Genomic DNA, 15,292 nt, shown 5'->3' with positions numbered 1-15,292 from the left:
TATCATAGATGACCACTTATACTTAGAAAAGTACTTTGTCACACACGTATCTACCCAATCATAACCCAACCAAGCTAGAAGAGCACTTTCAGCTTGCTCCACAATCAGATTTGTTCTCCATCGGGAGCATAAACCTAACATGTCTTAGTCCTAGAGGCAAAACTAACACCCACTGTGGCAACTGAAGGCTCATCACAAGAGATGTTGTTCCAAGTCCCCAATCAATCCATACTAAGAACTTTATAGACTCTATAGGGAATACCCCTTGAGCCTGGGGTTAGGGAGATAGCTGATACCATCTTGGCACCTATCAAAGATGATGTGAATGTAACTACAAGAACACATGATTCTTGACATTCTTAGGAACAACTTGAGCTGGATTTGAAAGGCACTTTACTTTAGAATTGGATCAATGTTCTAAATTCAAGAACTCACCAAAACTAAGCACCAACCAAGACTCATATTGAAGTCCATGTATTGTCAAATTGAATCAAAACAAAAGGAAAGAAGAACAAGAATTAAAACTGGACAGAATTAAGAAACTAGCTACTGAACCGAAAAAGAAACAAAGAACAAAGCTGGAAAACAGAATGTAAACGGTAGAAAATGAAGGAAACACATTAGGAAATGAAACTACCGAATGAAAAATTGAAGAAAGGAAAGAAGACACTTATATGAAGATGCTTGCTGGATTTTGAGGATTGGAAGAAGCCATTCACGCCACTTGGAACCTTGAACCAAGATAAGTGATGGAGTGCCACCACTTGAAGCTCACCATAGCTCACAAGATAAGGCAAAGAAGAGGAAGACTCAAAACTCACAAATTCTCTCCCAAATTGAGTATAGTCTCTCTACTATAAAATTCCAATCTGAATTGTACAAGCTAAGCACCTTTATTTATAGCCTAGAGGTGCTGAAAATGCAAGCTAAATGGCACACAAATGCAATGAAATTCGGTTTGGCACCCCCTAGGCTCCTATCTACACTCCCCCCTAGACTCCCTTACTGCTTACACCTTTTTATTACATTCACACCCCTATTCTACAAAAGAAATAAGAAGAGCCATTTTATTATACTCTTGTCCCAAAGCTCTTGCCATGCTCCTAGTAATTCGTTGGGCTTGGGCCCCTTGTTGGGCTTGGACCCCTTGATGGGCTTGGGCCCCTTGTTGGGCTTGGGCTTCATGGCCTAGAGCATCCTCTACTTGGTTTCCATCATACTCCCCGGGTTGGAGAGAATTCGTCCACGAATTTGGGAAACCTGCAGCAAAAGGAGTGAGATCAGTAACATTGAAAGAATTACTACCAAGATAAGTAGAGGGCATATCTAACTCATAGGCATTATCATTAATCCTCTTGATGACTTGGAAAGGGCCATCACCACGAGGCATAAGTTTGGACTTCCTTAGAGAAGGAAATCTATCCTTTCTCAAATGAAGCCAAACCCAATCACCGGGCTCAAAGATTAATGCCTTTCTCCTTTGGTTGGCAGTGTCAGCATACTTACCAACTTTCTTCTCAATTTTTAACTTGATGCGGTTATGCAAATCTTTAACAAAAGATGCCTTTTCAAAACCGTCTTTGCATAGAACCTCATCAAGGACAGGAATGGGAAGAAGATCTAGAGGTGTGAGGGGATTAAACCCATAAACAACCTCAAAAGGAGAATGGTTAGTGGTGGAATTCACTACTCTATTATAGGCAAATTCAACATGAGGTAGTAAATCCTCCCAAGCCCTTGGATTCCCGGAAATAAAGCATCTTAATAATTGACCCAAAGTTCTATTAACCACTTCGGTTTGACCATCAGTTTGGGGGTGGCAGGTAGTAGAAAACAGAAGTTTGGTGCCAAGTTTCCCCCATAAGGTCCGCCAAAAGTGACTTAAGAACTTAGAATCCCTATCAGATACTATACTTCTAGGAAGTCCATGCAAACGAACAACTTCCTTGAAGAAGAGATTTGCAATATGGCATGCATCATCCACTTTGTGGCATGGAATAAAATGAGCCATTTTAGAAAAACGGTCCACTACCACAAAGATGGAATCCTTACCCTTCGATGTCTTGGGTAGTCCTAAGATAAAATCCATAGAAATATCAACCCAAGGCATTGTAGGGATAGGAAGAGGGGTATATAAACCATGGGGTTGGACCTTAGATTTAGCCTTCCTACATGCTATACATCTATCACAGAAGGTATGTACGGATTTGCGCATGTGAGGCCAAAAGAAATGTTCATGCAATGTTTCTAAGGTCTTAGCTACCCCAAAATGTCCCATAAGCCCACCCTCATGAGCCTCTCTAACAAGAGATTGTCTAATGGATCCTTGGGGAACACAAAGTCTTTTTCCTTTGAAAAGAAAACCATTATGTAAGAAAAAGTCTTTGTGACCTCCCTTGGAACACTCTTGATAGATTAGAGAGAAATCTAAGTCATCATGATAAAGTTCCTTTATGTGATCAAAACCTAAATATTGAACATTTAAAACATTTAACAAGGTATATCTTCGTGAAAGAGCATCGGCCATTACATTAATTTTACCTTGTTTATGTTTGATCACATAAGGAAATTGCTCAATAAACTCCACCCACTTAGCATGTCTCTTATTAAGCTTGCTTTGGCTTTTCAAATATTTAAGGGACTCATGATCACTATGAATCACAAATTCCTTTGGAAAAATATAATGTTGCCAATTTTGCAAAGCTCTAACAAGAGCATAAAGTTCTTTATCATAAGTGGAGTAATTGAGATGACTCCCTTTGAGTTTCTCACTAAAATAAGCGATGGGGTGTCCTTCTTGAAGGAGGACGGCCCCAATGCCTATATTAGAGGCATCACACTCTATTTCAAATGTCTTAGCAAAGTTAGGAAGGGCTAGAATGGGGGCTTTAGTTAATTTATCCTTCAAAGTTTGAAAAGCGTTTTCTTGCTCTTGTCCCCACTTAAAAACCACATCCTTCTTTACTATGGCATTTAAAGGTGCGGCAATTGTACTAAAGTCTTTCACAAACCGCCTATAAAAACTAGCAAGGCCATGAAAGCTTGGTACTTCATTGACATTGGTGGGTGTAGGCCAATGTTGAATTGCTGCAAATTTTGTTTGATCTACATGCACCCCTTTATGACTAACCACAAACCCTAGGAAGTCTATATGATCTAATGCAAAGAAACATTTAGCATGGTTAGCATACAACTTCTCCTTCCTAAGGGTTTCTAGAACTTGTCTAACATGTGACTCATGATCTTCTAAGGACAAGCTATATATAAGAATATCATCAAAGTAAACCACAACAAACTTGCCAATGAATGCTCTTAAAACATGATGCATGAGTCGCATGAAGGTACTAGGAGCATTAGTCAAGCCAAAAGGCATGACCAACCACTCATATAAACCAAATTTGGTCTTAAAAGCGGTTTTCCATTCATCACCATGTTTAATTCGAATTTGATTGTAACCACTCTTAAGATCAATTTTGGAAAATATTTTAGACCCATGTAATTCATCCAACAAGTCATCTAACCTAGGAATGGGATGCCTATATTTGATGGTGATGTTCTTTATAGCGCGACAATCCGTACACATCCTCCATGTCCCATCCTTTTTAGGGACAAGTATGACAGGCATAGCACATGGGCTCATGCTATCTTGTACCCACCCCTTAGCTAATAAATCCTCAACTTGTCTTTGAATTTCTTTGGTCTCTTGAGGATTGGTCCTATATGCAGGGCGATTTGGTAAAGAAACCCCGGGCATGAAGTCTATTTGGTGTTCAATCCCTCTTAGAGGTGGTAAGCCTTTAGGAGGATCTTGAAACACATCTTCATATTCCTTTACCAAATGGTCCAAACATGTGGGACTATCCTTAGCCGACTCATATTCAATAGGTCTAGGAATAGCTAAAAAAATAGGCTTGTGAGTACCTATTACCTTTTGAACTTGTTGGGAAGATATGAGAAGGCTTCTCTTGGAATTTTTAATTTCTTTTTCTTTCTCTCTCTTTTCTCTCATTTTGACTTGGTCCTCATGTACCTCCTTTGGAGAGAGAGACTTGAGAATGACTTTGTGTCCATGGAAGTTAAAAGAAATTTTGTTGGTAAAGCCATCATGAAAATTTTTTCTATCAAATTGCCATGGCCTACCTAAAAGGATATGAGTAGCTTCCATTGGAACAACATCACACAAGACCTCATCTTTATATTTGCCAATGGAAAATGTAATGAGGACTTGTTTGTTCACCACTATCTCACCCACCTCACTCAACCATTGTAACTTGTAGGGCTTGGCATGAGAGATGGTAGGCAATCCAAGTTTGTCTACCACTCTTGTGCTTGCCACATTTGCACAACTCCCCCCATCCACAATCAAAGAGCAAACTCTATCATTAATAAGACACCTTGAATGAAAAATATTTTCTCTTTGAGTTTCATCAAAAGGTTTTAACACTTGTCCAAGCATGCGTCTTATTACTAATAGGTCACCCTCATGTGGGCTTTCACTTTCACTCTCACTTGGGGATCTAGAAGGTGAGGAATGTCTAGAAGATTCGGACCCATGCTCACTACTATCTACCCCATCATGCATATACATAGTTCGTTTAGTAGGGCAATTAGAAGCAATATGTCCATAGCTTAAACATTTAAAACACTTCTTACTAGACGATTTTTGTGGTGATTTAGGCCTAGCATTGGAAGTGGAAGGCTTAGACTCTCTAGGTTTGAAAGTAGAGTCCTTAGAAGGGATGTTTGAAAAAGAGTTTTTATTTTTCCAAGAAGAGTGGTAGTAGTTATCTTTAGAAGAATTTTTGAAAGCATTTTTCCTTGCAAGTTGATTTTCAATTTTGCTAGCAAGGTGCACCACATTTTCCAAAGAAGAATATTCTTGTAACTCTACCACGTCTTGAATATCCCTTCGAAGTCCACTCACAAACCTAGCTATCTTAGCCTCCTCACTCTCATCCATATTAGCTCGAATTAAAAGCGTGTCTAGTTGTTTAAAGTAATCATCCACACTTAGCGCGCCTTGATGAAACCGTTGGAGTTTCAACATAAGGTCTTTCCTAAAGTGTGGGGGTACGAATCTAGCGCGTAAACATGCTTTCAAATCGTTCCAAGAGACCACGGGCGGCCTCTTGTGTAGGTCAATGTCCATGAGGTATTGATGCCACCATTGCATGGCATAGTCCAAAAATTCTAAAGAAGCTAACTTAACCCTATGCTCATCCCTAACCCCATTTACATCAAAAATTTGGTCCACCTTAGCCTCCCATCCTAAGTATACATTGGGATCACTATCACCACTAAAACTAGGAAGTTTTACATTTGGAGAACAAGGGCCAGCCACATGTTGGCGCCTCTCTTCATGGTGATGATGTCTTGGCCTTGGATTATCTTCATAATAACCATGGGAGTGCCTTGAAGAATGCCGACTAGGCGGAGGAGTTCTTTGCTCACGGTTTTGATGCATTTCCTCTCGGTTTAACTCCAAACTTTGGAGCCGTGCTTCCATCTTCCTTATCACCTCAAGATAGTGAGCATTGGATTGCTTGACATTCTTTAAGTCCTCATAAAGGGCTGCCTTTTGTGGTGAGCACGGTTTGGAGGACTCTCCACTAGAGAAATGAGCCATGAGCAGAAAATACACAAAAACAGAAAACAAAACAGTGAAAGAAACTTGTTAAACAATTAAAAACAGTGAGATATAGGTTGCTGGAAAAATGCCCAAGAAAGCACTCAAACCACTCCAAGAAAATATTCTGTCCTCAACCAAGCCTTGCTTGTGAAATGGAGTAGCTTCAAGTGAAATATGTTACAGCAAACCAACTTACTTAAGAACAAGTCTCCACACAACTTTTAAGAAGAACAAAAAGACAAGCAAGAAAAAGGTGTAAACAATAAAAGCTAAACCAAAAACAGAGAGTAATGTATGACAAACTAGAAAGAATATGAATGAAAGACAATCAAGAAAAATAAGGAACTCAATGAATAAAGAAGGCACACAAAAAGAGTCCTAAAGAAAAGTGCTAGAGTAGATTAAAGAAAACAGAAAACAGCTACTGGAATTTTTTTTTTTTTTTAAAGCAAATTGTGCTATGTTTACAGATTTAACTGTACCGATGGAAAGCGAACTGGAATGTGAAAAATTAACCACAGAAACTTCAATGTCTTAACTCAAAAATGGCGCTGGAATGAGGTAAAAACAGTAAGCCAATTGAGAGAAATAATTTCAAAATTGCTGCCCAATTACCGTATTCTTTTCGGCAGTATTGTACACTTTTCGTATTTTATTTATCATTTTTTGTGTACTTGGAATTTTTTAGTGATTCTTTTTTCTATGCTTTTGTAACACTTTGAAGTATGTAAATCCAAATTTTCACAAATTTCCTATGAGCCAATTAATTGCAGTAAATTGAAAACAGTAGCACGTTTGTAAGAAAACAGAGGAGCCTATTTAGGAATGAAAAACAGTATGATGAACTAGCAAAGACATAATGGAAATTGTGTAAAGGAACTTGTATAGAATGAAAATACAAGCATGAACTCAAATCTAAAAATGAAAATGCACAAAGGATCAAGCAATAAACTCAAAAAACAGAAAGTAAACCAAAGCAAAAAACAATTAAAGCAATAAAAGTACTACTAGAAGTAATGACAATTATGGAATAACATGACTAAGACAAAACTTGACATGATTACAAAATTAAAAGACATATAACAAGATATAACCACAAGTGAAAGGAAGCTTAAGGTCAGCTCTAGGAAGGAGAATGCCATTCCAAAAGAGCAGCCATACTCATATGAACAATGAGTGCTAGAGTCCTTTTCACAAACACATGGTGTAACAAAAGAAAACAACAAGAAAACACAAAATAAATCCTAAAACAGAAACTGAAATTGCAAGAAAGTAAAGAGCTCTTGAAAGTAAAGTGCTATACAACTCAAAATTAAGCAAAAACAAGCCTAGACTCTAGATACCACATGATGTGAATGTAACTACAAGAACACATGATTCTTGACATTCTTAGGAACAACTTGAGCTGGATTTGAAAGGCACTTTACTTTAGAATTGGATCAATGTTCTAAATTCAAGAACTCACCAAAACTAAGCACCAACCAAGACTCATATTGAAGTCCATGTATTGTCAAATTGAATCAAAACAAAAGGAAAGAAGAACAAGAATTAAAACTGGACAGAATTAAGAAACTAGCTACTGAACCGAAAAAGAAACAAAGAACAAAGCTGGAAAACAGAATGTAAACGGTAGAAAATAAAGGAAACACATTAGGAAATGAAACTACCGAATGAAAAATTGAAGAAATGAAAGAAGACACTTATATGAAGATGCTTGCTGGATTTTGAGGATTGGAAGAAGCCATTCACGCCACTTGGAACCTTGAACCAAGATAAGTGATGGAGTGCCACCACTTGAAGCTCACCATAGCTCACAAGATAAGGCAAAGAAGAGGAAGACTCAAAACTCACAAATTCTCTCCCAAATTGAGTATAGTCTCTCTACTATAAAATTCCAATCTGAATTGTACAAGCTAAGCACCTTTATTTATAGCCTAGAGGTGCTGAAAATGCAAGCTAAATGGCACACAAATGCAATGAAATTCGGTTTGGCACCCCCTAGGCTCCTATCTACACTCCCCCCTAGACTCCCTTACTACTTACACCTTTTTATTACATTCACACCCCTATTCTACAAAAGAAATAAGAAGAGCCATTTTATTATACTCTTGTCCCAAAGCTCTTGCCATGCTCCTAGTAATTCGTTGGGCTTGGACCCCTTGATGGGCTTGGGCCCCTTGTTGGGCTTGGGCTTCATGGCCTAGAGCATCCTCTACTTGGTTTCCATCAAAAGAACATCCGCATAATTTTTCCTACAATAGGACTCTCAAGGAAAGCTTTCTGAGCTTACTATACACGATCGAGATCACCTTCACTATAAAAGGCCAAAAAAATTACATAAGGATCTCAAAAATACCGTCAAACATGTCTCTGGAACTTGATACAATGATTGCTTAAAAACAAGATTAATATACTTTAAACGTAGTTGGTGTCAAACTAATAAGGTTAATCACCCCATTCGTACTAATGCAAGCCCATCTGCATGGAGGCTCAACATAACTCTATAAATAGGTTGACAAGGTTCATGTAGATGTATATTTTTAATAACATTTATCACTTTCAACTATCTAAGATGATTGAGTTGAACGTGAGAGCATCTTTTGTAAGTACACACTCTCATCCCATATCGAAGGAAGTCATCAACATTGAGAAGAGAACATCTCAGAAAATACAGAGACTAATAAGCAAATAAGAGGACTTTTTGAGTTTATAAAAAAAAAACACATTAAAAAAAAGGTTAAAAGAGATAATCTCATGTAAAAGGGTTAAAAGAAAAGGGTTAAAAGAGATAATCTCATGTAAGTTGTTGTGTCTCCTCTTATTATTTTGGAGGCTAAGAGTAAGAAAATAGTATAGGGAAGTTGTGTGAAGGCAGGTAGATAGCATGAAAGAAGGAAGATATTTTGTTAGGGTTGTTGATGTAAAGTGTTGCATGGGCATGACACACATTTGTTAAGTAAGGGTTGTATCTTGTGTTCTGTAGGCGCCGAACTGGATAAACATGTCAGTTTGGTGGCTGGCCAAACCTGAGAGGCGAAGCATGTGTTTTTTTGACTCCAGCCTAACCTCAACTAAAACTCATAATCAATTTGCTTCTTCAATCAACCCCAAAACCCACCACACAAATTATAAAGTGCTTTATTCCGCGGCCAAACACTCCTTTTTCATTTTCTTTTTTTCCAAGAAATACACGTTTAGATTTTATTCATGTATATTTGCAAATCGTATACTCATTTATTTTAAAGAACTACACTACTAAATTAGTTATCAATAAAATTAATCTTAAAATATAGTTAGATGTACCTTCATTCTACCAAGTGAGTCAAAGGTTATATTATTATTCGGATTTTTTATTATTAAATTTAACAATATTATAAAAAAAAGTGTATCAAGGAGTGCATCTAGTGTAATTTTTGTTGTTTATTTAAAAAATTGATTTTTTTATACCACTTTATGTATATATCATGTGTTAATTTTTTATTTTTTAAATCATTATCTTAATAAAAAGACCAAATTGAAGATTACATTAAATAAAAAATTTATAAATATAAGTATAAAAGTGATTTCAAATTCATTAAAACTAATTTATAAATTTAAATATAAAATTGAGTTTCAAATCCATTATAATGGTTGTAATAAAATACCAAATTATGAATGAGCTTTAATTTTGAGTTTTGGATTTTTTTTTTAAATATCCACTAATACAATTTAAATAGCTCTTTCTGTGTTTTCTTTATATTTTTCTAAATAAGATGATAATCAAATTTTCATATTTGTATATGTTTATAATAAATTATATATTAAGTCAATTTTAAAGTATATGAATGTGATGTCAATTATTTTTATATTTATATAACTTTTTATATACATAATTTATGTGAAAGAAGTTTGATCTAACGATATTTCAATTTATATACATATATATATATATATATATATATATAAATTTTGTTTTCTTTACTTAAAAAAGTCAATTTTTTTATTTATGTTTGTATAAAAATACTATTAAAAATTATATATAATAGTTTTAAAATACAAACATATAAGGTAGTATTAGTATTATTATTATTATTATTATTATTATTATTATTATTATTATAATATATACCTATAATTTATATTTAATAATATAATGTATAATTATTGATATTTTTCTTAAAATATTTATGAACTCATTTAATGACCTTATATAAAACAAATCATAAAGTAAACTTTCAAACTAAGTAAGGTTTGACCAAATTTTAAAAATTGACCTATAACAAATGAATAGTTCAAACTTAAACATTTATAATCATAAATAAAGTCAAATTCAAACCTGTCTACTAAAATTTAACCTAATCATACTTAATTCAACACTTGATTATATAAAACATTATAGTTTTTCTAAAAATAAATCCAAGCAATATAACGCGCAGCCTAATAGTTGTTAAAGAGATACATCTTGTATCCTTCTTTATTTAAGACTACAACCTTTGTTATTATAGGAAAAAATAATTAACACTACATTGGAAAGCGAAATCAATCATGCATTCTGAAAGTTTTACTATTAAAATAGCAATATCATTAAAACTACAGTTATTTTAGAATTAAGATAGCATTATCATTACTCTCATACTTAAAAAGATTTTTAAATCCTTTATTTTTTTAAGAAAAAGGAGTTAAACTTCTTTTTTATGAAACTTTTCACACGATAGTTTAACTTTAAAGTACAATAATACTCGTTGTTAAGTTCATAATAATATCTATCATGTGAACTTAAAAAAATGATTAAAAGTATAATAGAAAAAAAATATTATTAAATAAAATAAAAATAGTTATATATATATATATATATATATATATATTTATATATAACATATTCTTATAATATAACTTCATATTTTGTTGGTTCATGTTAGGCTGCATCATTAATGATAAATGGGTGTGACTTTTCATAATTTAGGTGTTTTTTTGTTGTTGTCGTAAAGTTTGAGTATGCGATTTTGATCCAACAAAGGGAAACAAATTAGTTTTTTTGACACATTTCTATACTTTTATGAAATATCTTGTGACAGAATCAATATCTGCCACACATGTTTCTTAGGTACTGTAAACATTAGAAAAATAATTTTAATAATTTCTTTTTGGCATATTTTAAAAAGCATTAAATAAAAATTAATTAAAAATAAATAAATTAATATATTGATTAAATAAAATATTATTTTATATACTAAAAAATTATCGATATTTAAAGTATTTTTTATTCTTAATAAAATTTATAAATTTATTTTTAAATTAGTATTTAATTAATTACTAGATTTAAACATTAATTAATTAAAATTTTAATAGTTAATTAAATATCAATTTAGAAGTTAATTTATAAATTTTATTAATAATAGAAATTACTTTATATATTAATAATTTTTTTAGTTTTTAAAATAATATTTAATCTAATGAAATATAATAATTTTTATTTTTAAAATTGATTTTAATTTACTGATTTTTTTTAGTGTTAGTAGAAATTAAGTATTTGGTTGGGTGTTTGGCAAGGATATATCATAAAAGAAGGGTGTGATTTATGAAATGAATAATTGTTGGACAATTTGGGAGAAAATGACATCTTCAAATGGTATCTTGGATATTACTAGTTTAGTAAATAAGAACCTTATTTCTCAGAGTTGGCTCTTGGCAAGATTTTCAAGCAAAGGTTGTGTCTTCAAAATGGTTAACAGATCCAAGACAGTGTTTTGTTTGATTTTTCATAGACATGTGTGATGTTTTTCCTCCAAAACATTGTGGCTCCTGATATACCATTCCTCTAAAGTTTTTGTTGTTGGTAGGAATATATATGTTTATTTGGCTAATGTTTCTGTCTAAGCAAGGGAACTCACTACCCAATTGTTTCAATATGGTTTTGGTGCTAATTTTGTGTCAACTATAAGATGTGAAGATGAAAGAGGTAGTTTTAGATTAAATTTACGTGACATCCCTTCAATCTTATGTTAGGATTAAAACTTTGTAATTATCTAAAAAATATTTAATCTTGTGTTTTCTTATTATTAAACATGTGATTATATGATAGTAAAGTAATTATATATTTAAGAAAGAATGAAAAATACTTATCAATTGAGTTTCTGATCAAATAAATAAGCTTTTGACAAAAACTTCCAAATAAAAAAAAAAGTGATTATGAAAAGAGATTTCACCAAAAGTAAATTAGTCGGGAATTTTTTTATAAAATTTACTGAATAATAAAAGCAGTAGATGCTAACATTTAGATTCAACTCAACTTGGTTTCTAGTTTTGTAAGTTGTAATGAAGTTTTTACGTCTTATACTTTGTGAAATATGTAAAAAATTAGTTGTTTCACATTTATTTTTATAATGATTATAATCCAGGTAAAATAGTTTATTAATTAAAAGAAACAGTTTATTAACTTTTTTTTAAAAATTATTTACTAATTATAATTTATATAGTGGAGATATCAGTCGAGGTTGTATGTGGTTGAGATGACCTATATGAGAATGAGATGACTTACTTGAGGTTGAGATAGTCTACTTGACATCGTAATGGATGACCAACATCATTCTTAAAACATTTTCAATCTTAGACTCACAATACTTAAGCTTATTGAGCTTAGGAGGTTAGTGTATTGTATATGACCGAGATCATCTGTTGGCATCATCAGTTGTAATTGCATAAACTACGCATGGTTTTCTTTAAATTTTTCTCTTAGAATCCTGGATCTTGATCACATCTCGGTCAGGATTTGGGAAGGTATCTGCAAAAGGTTATTCGAAGCTCAAGTCAGTATCGGAGCAATAAATTTGGGAAGAAAACATTTCTTTAACTAGGTGGTGTTCACACATTCATAGAGGTGAGTGAAATCACGATTTATATTGGATCCGAATATATTATAATGACTTTTAAGATTAATTTAGCTTAATTTTGATAATAAATACTGATTAGAACTTTAAATAATTTTTAATTGTTCTTCAAACTTATTAATATTTTAGATTCCCGACATAATTTAGGCCCGAACATGATGTCAACCATGTATAATTTATACAATCATGGCGAATGACGTCAAATAAAGATCTTGATTGTATACATTACAGTAATACAAAAATTAAAATTTAATTATATTTTTAGTCTCTACACTAAATCAAACAAATAACTTTATTATACGCAATTTAAATTATTTATAACAATTTTTCATTTTTAAAGAATAATAAAATTTAATCAAAATCATTAAATTTGGTAATGGTCAAAAATTAAGATTTAAATTTTTCGGTATTCTCTCTCAAAAAGTTAATTTATATTAAAAAAATATAATAAAATTATAATTTAATAATATAATAAAATTATCATTACACGTAATCATTATTCAATGACTTATACAGAGAAAAATAATTGTATATACAGAAAATTAGTGATTTTTTTAATAATATTATTAAAATAATAAGTATAAGAAATAACCATTGAATTTACATCTTACTATACAGATTATCCTCTAATTATAAATATAGTTCTTCGTTCTCTTCTGTTAATATATTTAATTTTCTATTTTAAGTTATTGGGCTTTGTTTGTTTGACCCAACTTTCCTTTTCTGATTCAGCTAGGTCTTAATCTTTTTCTTATATATACACCATGTATTTTACTCTCTAATATACAAGTGAATAAAAGTTTCTTTTATATTTATTTTTCTCTACAATTAGGGTTCATCAAAACCTCTCTTTCTTCATTACGATTACGTGCGATTACGTACGCTACATTAGCATCATCAGACAAGGAATATTCATCTTCATTTACTGTAATATGGTATCAGAGCTCTTCGAATGAAGAGTTCTGCTGCACTTCTCTCTGATTTTTATTTCCCTCTTTGTTGTTCTTGGTTTTTTTTTTTCTATTCTCTTTCAAAATCTTGATTGGTTTTAAAAATATTTTAGGCAATGTTTAATGAAAATCCTAGTCTTCATAGTCTTAATAGTAGTCACACTATTACATGCAATTTTTGTGGTAAATATGGTCATACTGAGGCTGTTTGTTTTCGCAAAGTGGGTTTTCCTTCTGGTAATGTTAAAACCTCAAAGTTTTCTTTTATTAGAAAAGTCTACACTTTTTGTAATCGTCTTGACCACACTGTTGACACCTGTTATAAAAAGCATGGGTTCCCTCCTGGCTACAAATTCACCAATTGGACATCCCAAGCCAATAATATGATTACTACTGACACTTTTTCTGAGCTTTTTCCTAAAGAACATGATGTAAAGGGGATTCAACTTACATCACAACAGTGCCAATTCCTTGCCAACATTTTGCGTCAGCAAAACCTTGAGGATCCTGCCCCTCACACTCAAATTAATCAAGTCGGCACCATCTCTACGGATGAAATCCCCAATACTGAGCATTCTTCAACAGGTAAGTTTCTCTCTTCACTATCTTCTATAAAAGAATCTTGGATTATTGATTCTGGTGCCACTGATCATGTTTGTCACAATTTGAAGGTTTTTACTACTTATACTAAAATTAAACCTGTCTTAATTAGTCTTCCAAATGGCCAAACTGTTTATGCCACATATTCTGGTTTAGTACGTTTTTCTGATCAGTTTTATTTGTCTGATGTGTTATACGTGCCTCATTTTCAATTAAACTTAATATCTGTTTCTAAACTCACACACCAACTTAAATGCACTTTAACTTTCACTAACCCACTGCATTATACAAGACAATCTCACTCAAGAGAGGATTGGTACAGTTAAAGCCACCGCTGGCTTGTACCTTGTCACTACCTTGCCTGCTTCTAGTCATTCTAAACCGCATTGTATTGCTCCTTTTATTAATTGCAATATCACAGACAAAACACTATGACATTATAGACTAGGACACCCTTCACATGAAAGATTACATGTCTTAAGCAAACAATACTCTTTTATTACTGTTGATACTCATCATGTATGTGACACTTGTAGTCGTGCAAAACAGAGAAAACTTCCTTTCACTTTAAGTAATACTGTTACCTCTGCTATTTTTGATCTTGTACACTTTGATATTTGGGGACCATGTTCCATAATTTCTATGCAAGGTTTTCGTTATTTCTTGACTATTGTTGATGATTACTCGCGTTATACTTGGGTTATTCTGCTGCATAACAAATCTGAAGTGCGTCAACACATCATTAACTTCACTGTTTTCGTTCAAAATCATTTCAAAACTAATATCAAAACGATTCGTACTGACAATGGTGTTGAGTTTGCTATGTCAAATTTTTATGCTTCAAAGGGAATTATACATCAAAAATCTTGTGTTGAAACACCACAACAAAATGGCATTGTAGAACGTAAACATCAACACATACTAAATGTAACCCGGGCTTTACTTTTTCAAGCAAATCTTCCTCCTATTTTTTGGGAATTTGCTGTAAATCATGCTGTTTTCTTAATAAATGCTATTCCTACTCCATTACTTGATAACATCACTCCTCATGAAAAGTTGTTTGGAAATCCATATGACATTTCCTTTCTAAAAGTGTTTGGTTGTCTCTGTTATGCTAGTACCATTACTGCACATAGGAAAAAAATTAGATGATAGATTTATCAAAGGTATTTTTCTTGGTTTCCCGCAAAATACAAAAGGTTATATTATCTTAAATTTAAAGTTTCATAGCATAGAGATATCAAGAC

At 32.6% G+C, this 15,292-nt stretch overlaps 1 protein-coding gene across 1 annotated transcript; it reads right to left on the bottom strand.

Moving 5' to 3' along the window:
• Positions 1-333: 333 nt before the first annotated feature.
• Positions 334-4,947, bottom strand: LOC137834454 (uncharacterized). The gene is made up of 2 exons (XM_068642503.1): positions 3,929-4,947; positions 334-1,260 (listed from the first exon to the last, which is right to left on the bottom strand). The coding sequence occupies exons 1-2, from the start codon at positions 4,586-4,588 to the stop codon at positions 1,201-1,203; spliced, it is 720 nt and encodes a 239-aa protein (XP_068498604.1). The 5' UTR covers positions 4,589-4,947; the 3' UTR covers positions 334-1,200.
• Between the last annotated feature and the right edge of the window lie 10,345 nt (positions 4,948-15,292).

This window comes from Phaseolus vulgaris, chromosome 5 (assembly GCF_000499845.2).
Source record: "Phaseolus vulgaris cultivar G19833 chromosome 5, P. vulgaris v2.0, whole genome shotgun sequence".
Classification (NCBI taxonomy): Eukaryota; Viridiplantae; Streptophyta; class Magnoliopsida; order Fabales; family Fabaceae; genus Phaseolus; species Phaseolus vulgaris.
The sequence above is the reverse complement of the archived record's forward strand: the minus strand, read 5'-3'. Positions and strand labels throughout refer to the sequence as shown.

Bases quoted from the DNA above. Each gene is read 5' to 3' on its own strand.
- LOC137834454 (XM_068642503.1), bottom strand. From the start codon at position 4,588: ATGTATATGCATGATGGGGTAGATAGTAGTGAGCATGGGTCCGAATCT. The intron at 1,261-3,928 runs GTAATAGGTACT...CTTTTGCTGCAG, and splicing joins CTTCCCAACAAGTTCAAAAG to GTTTCCCAAATTCGTGGACG.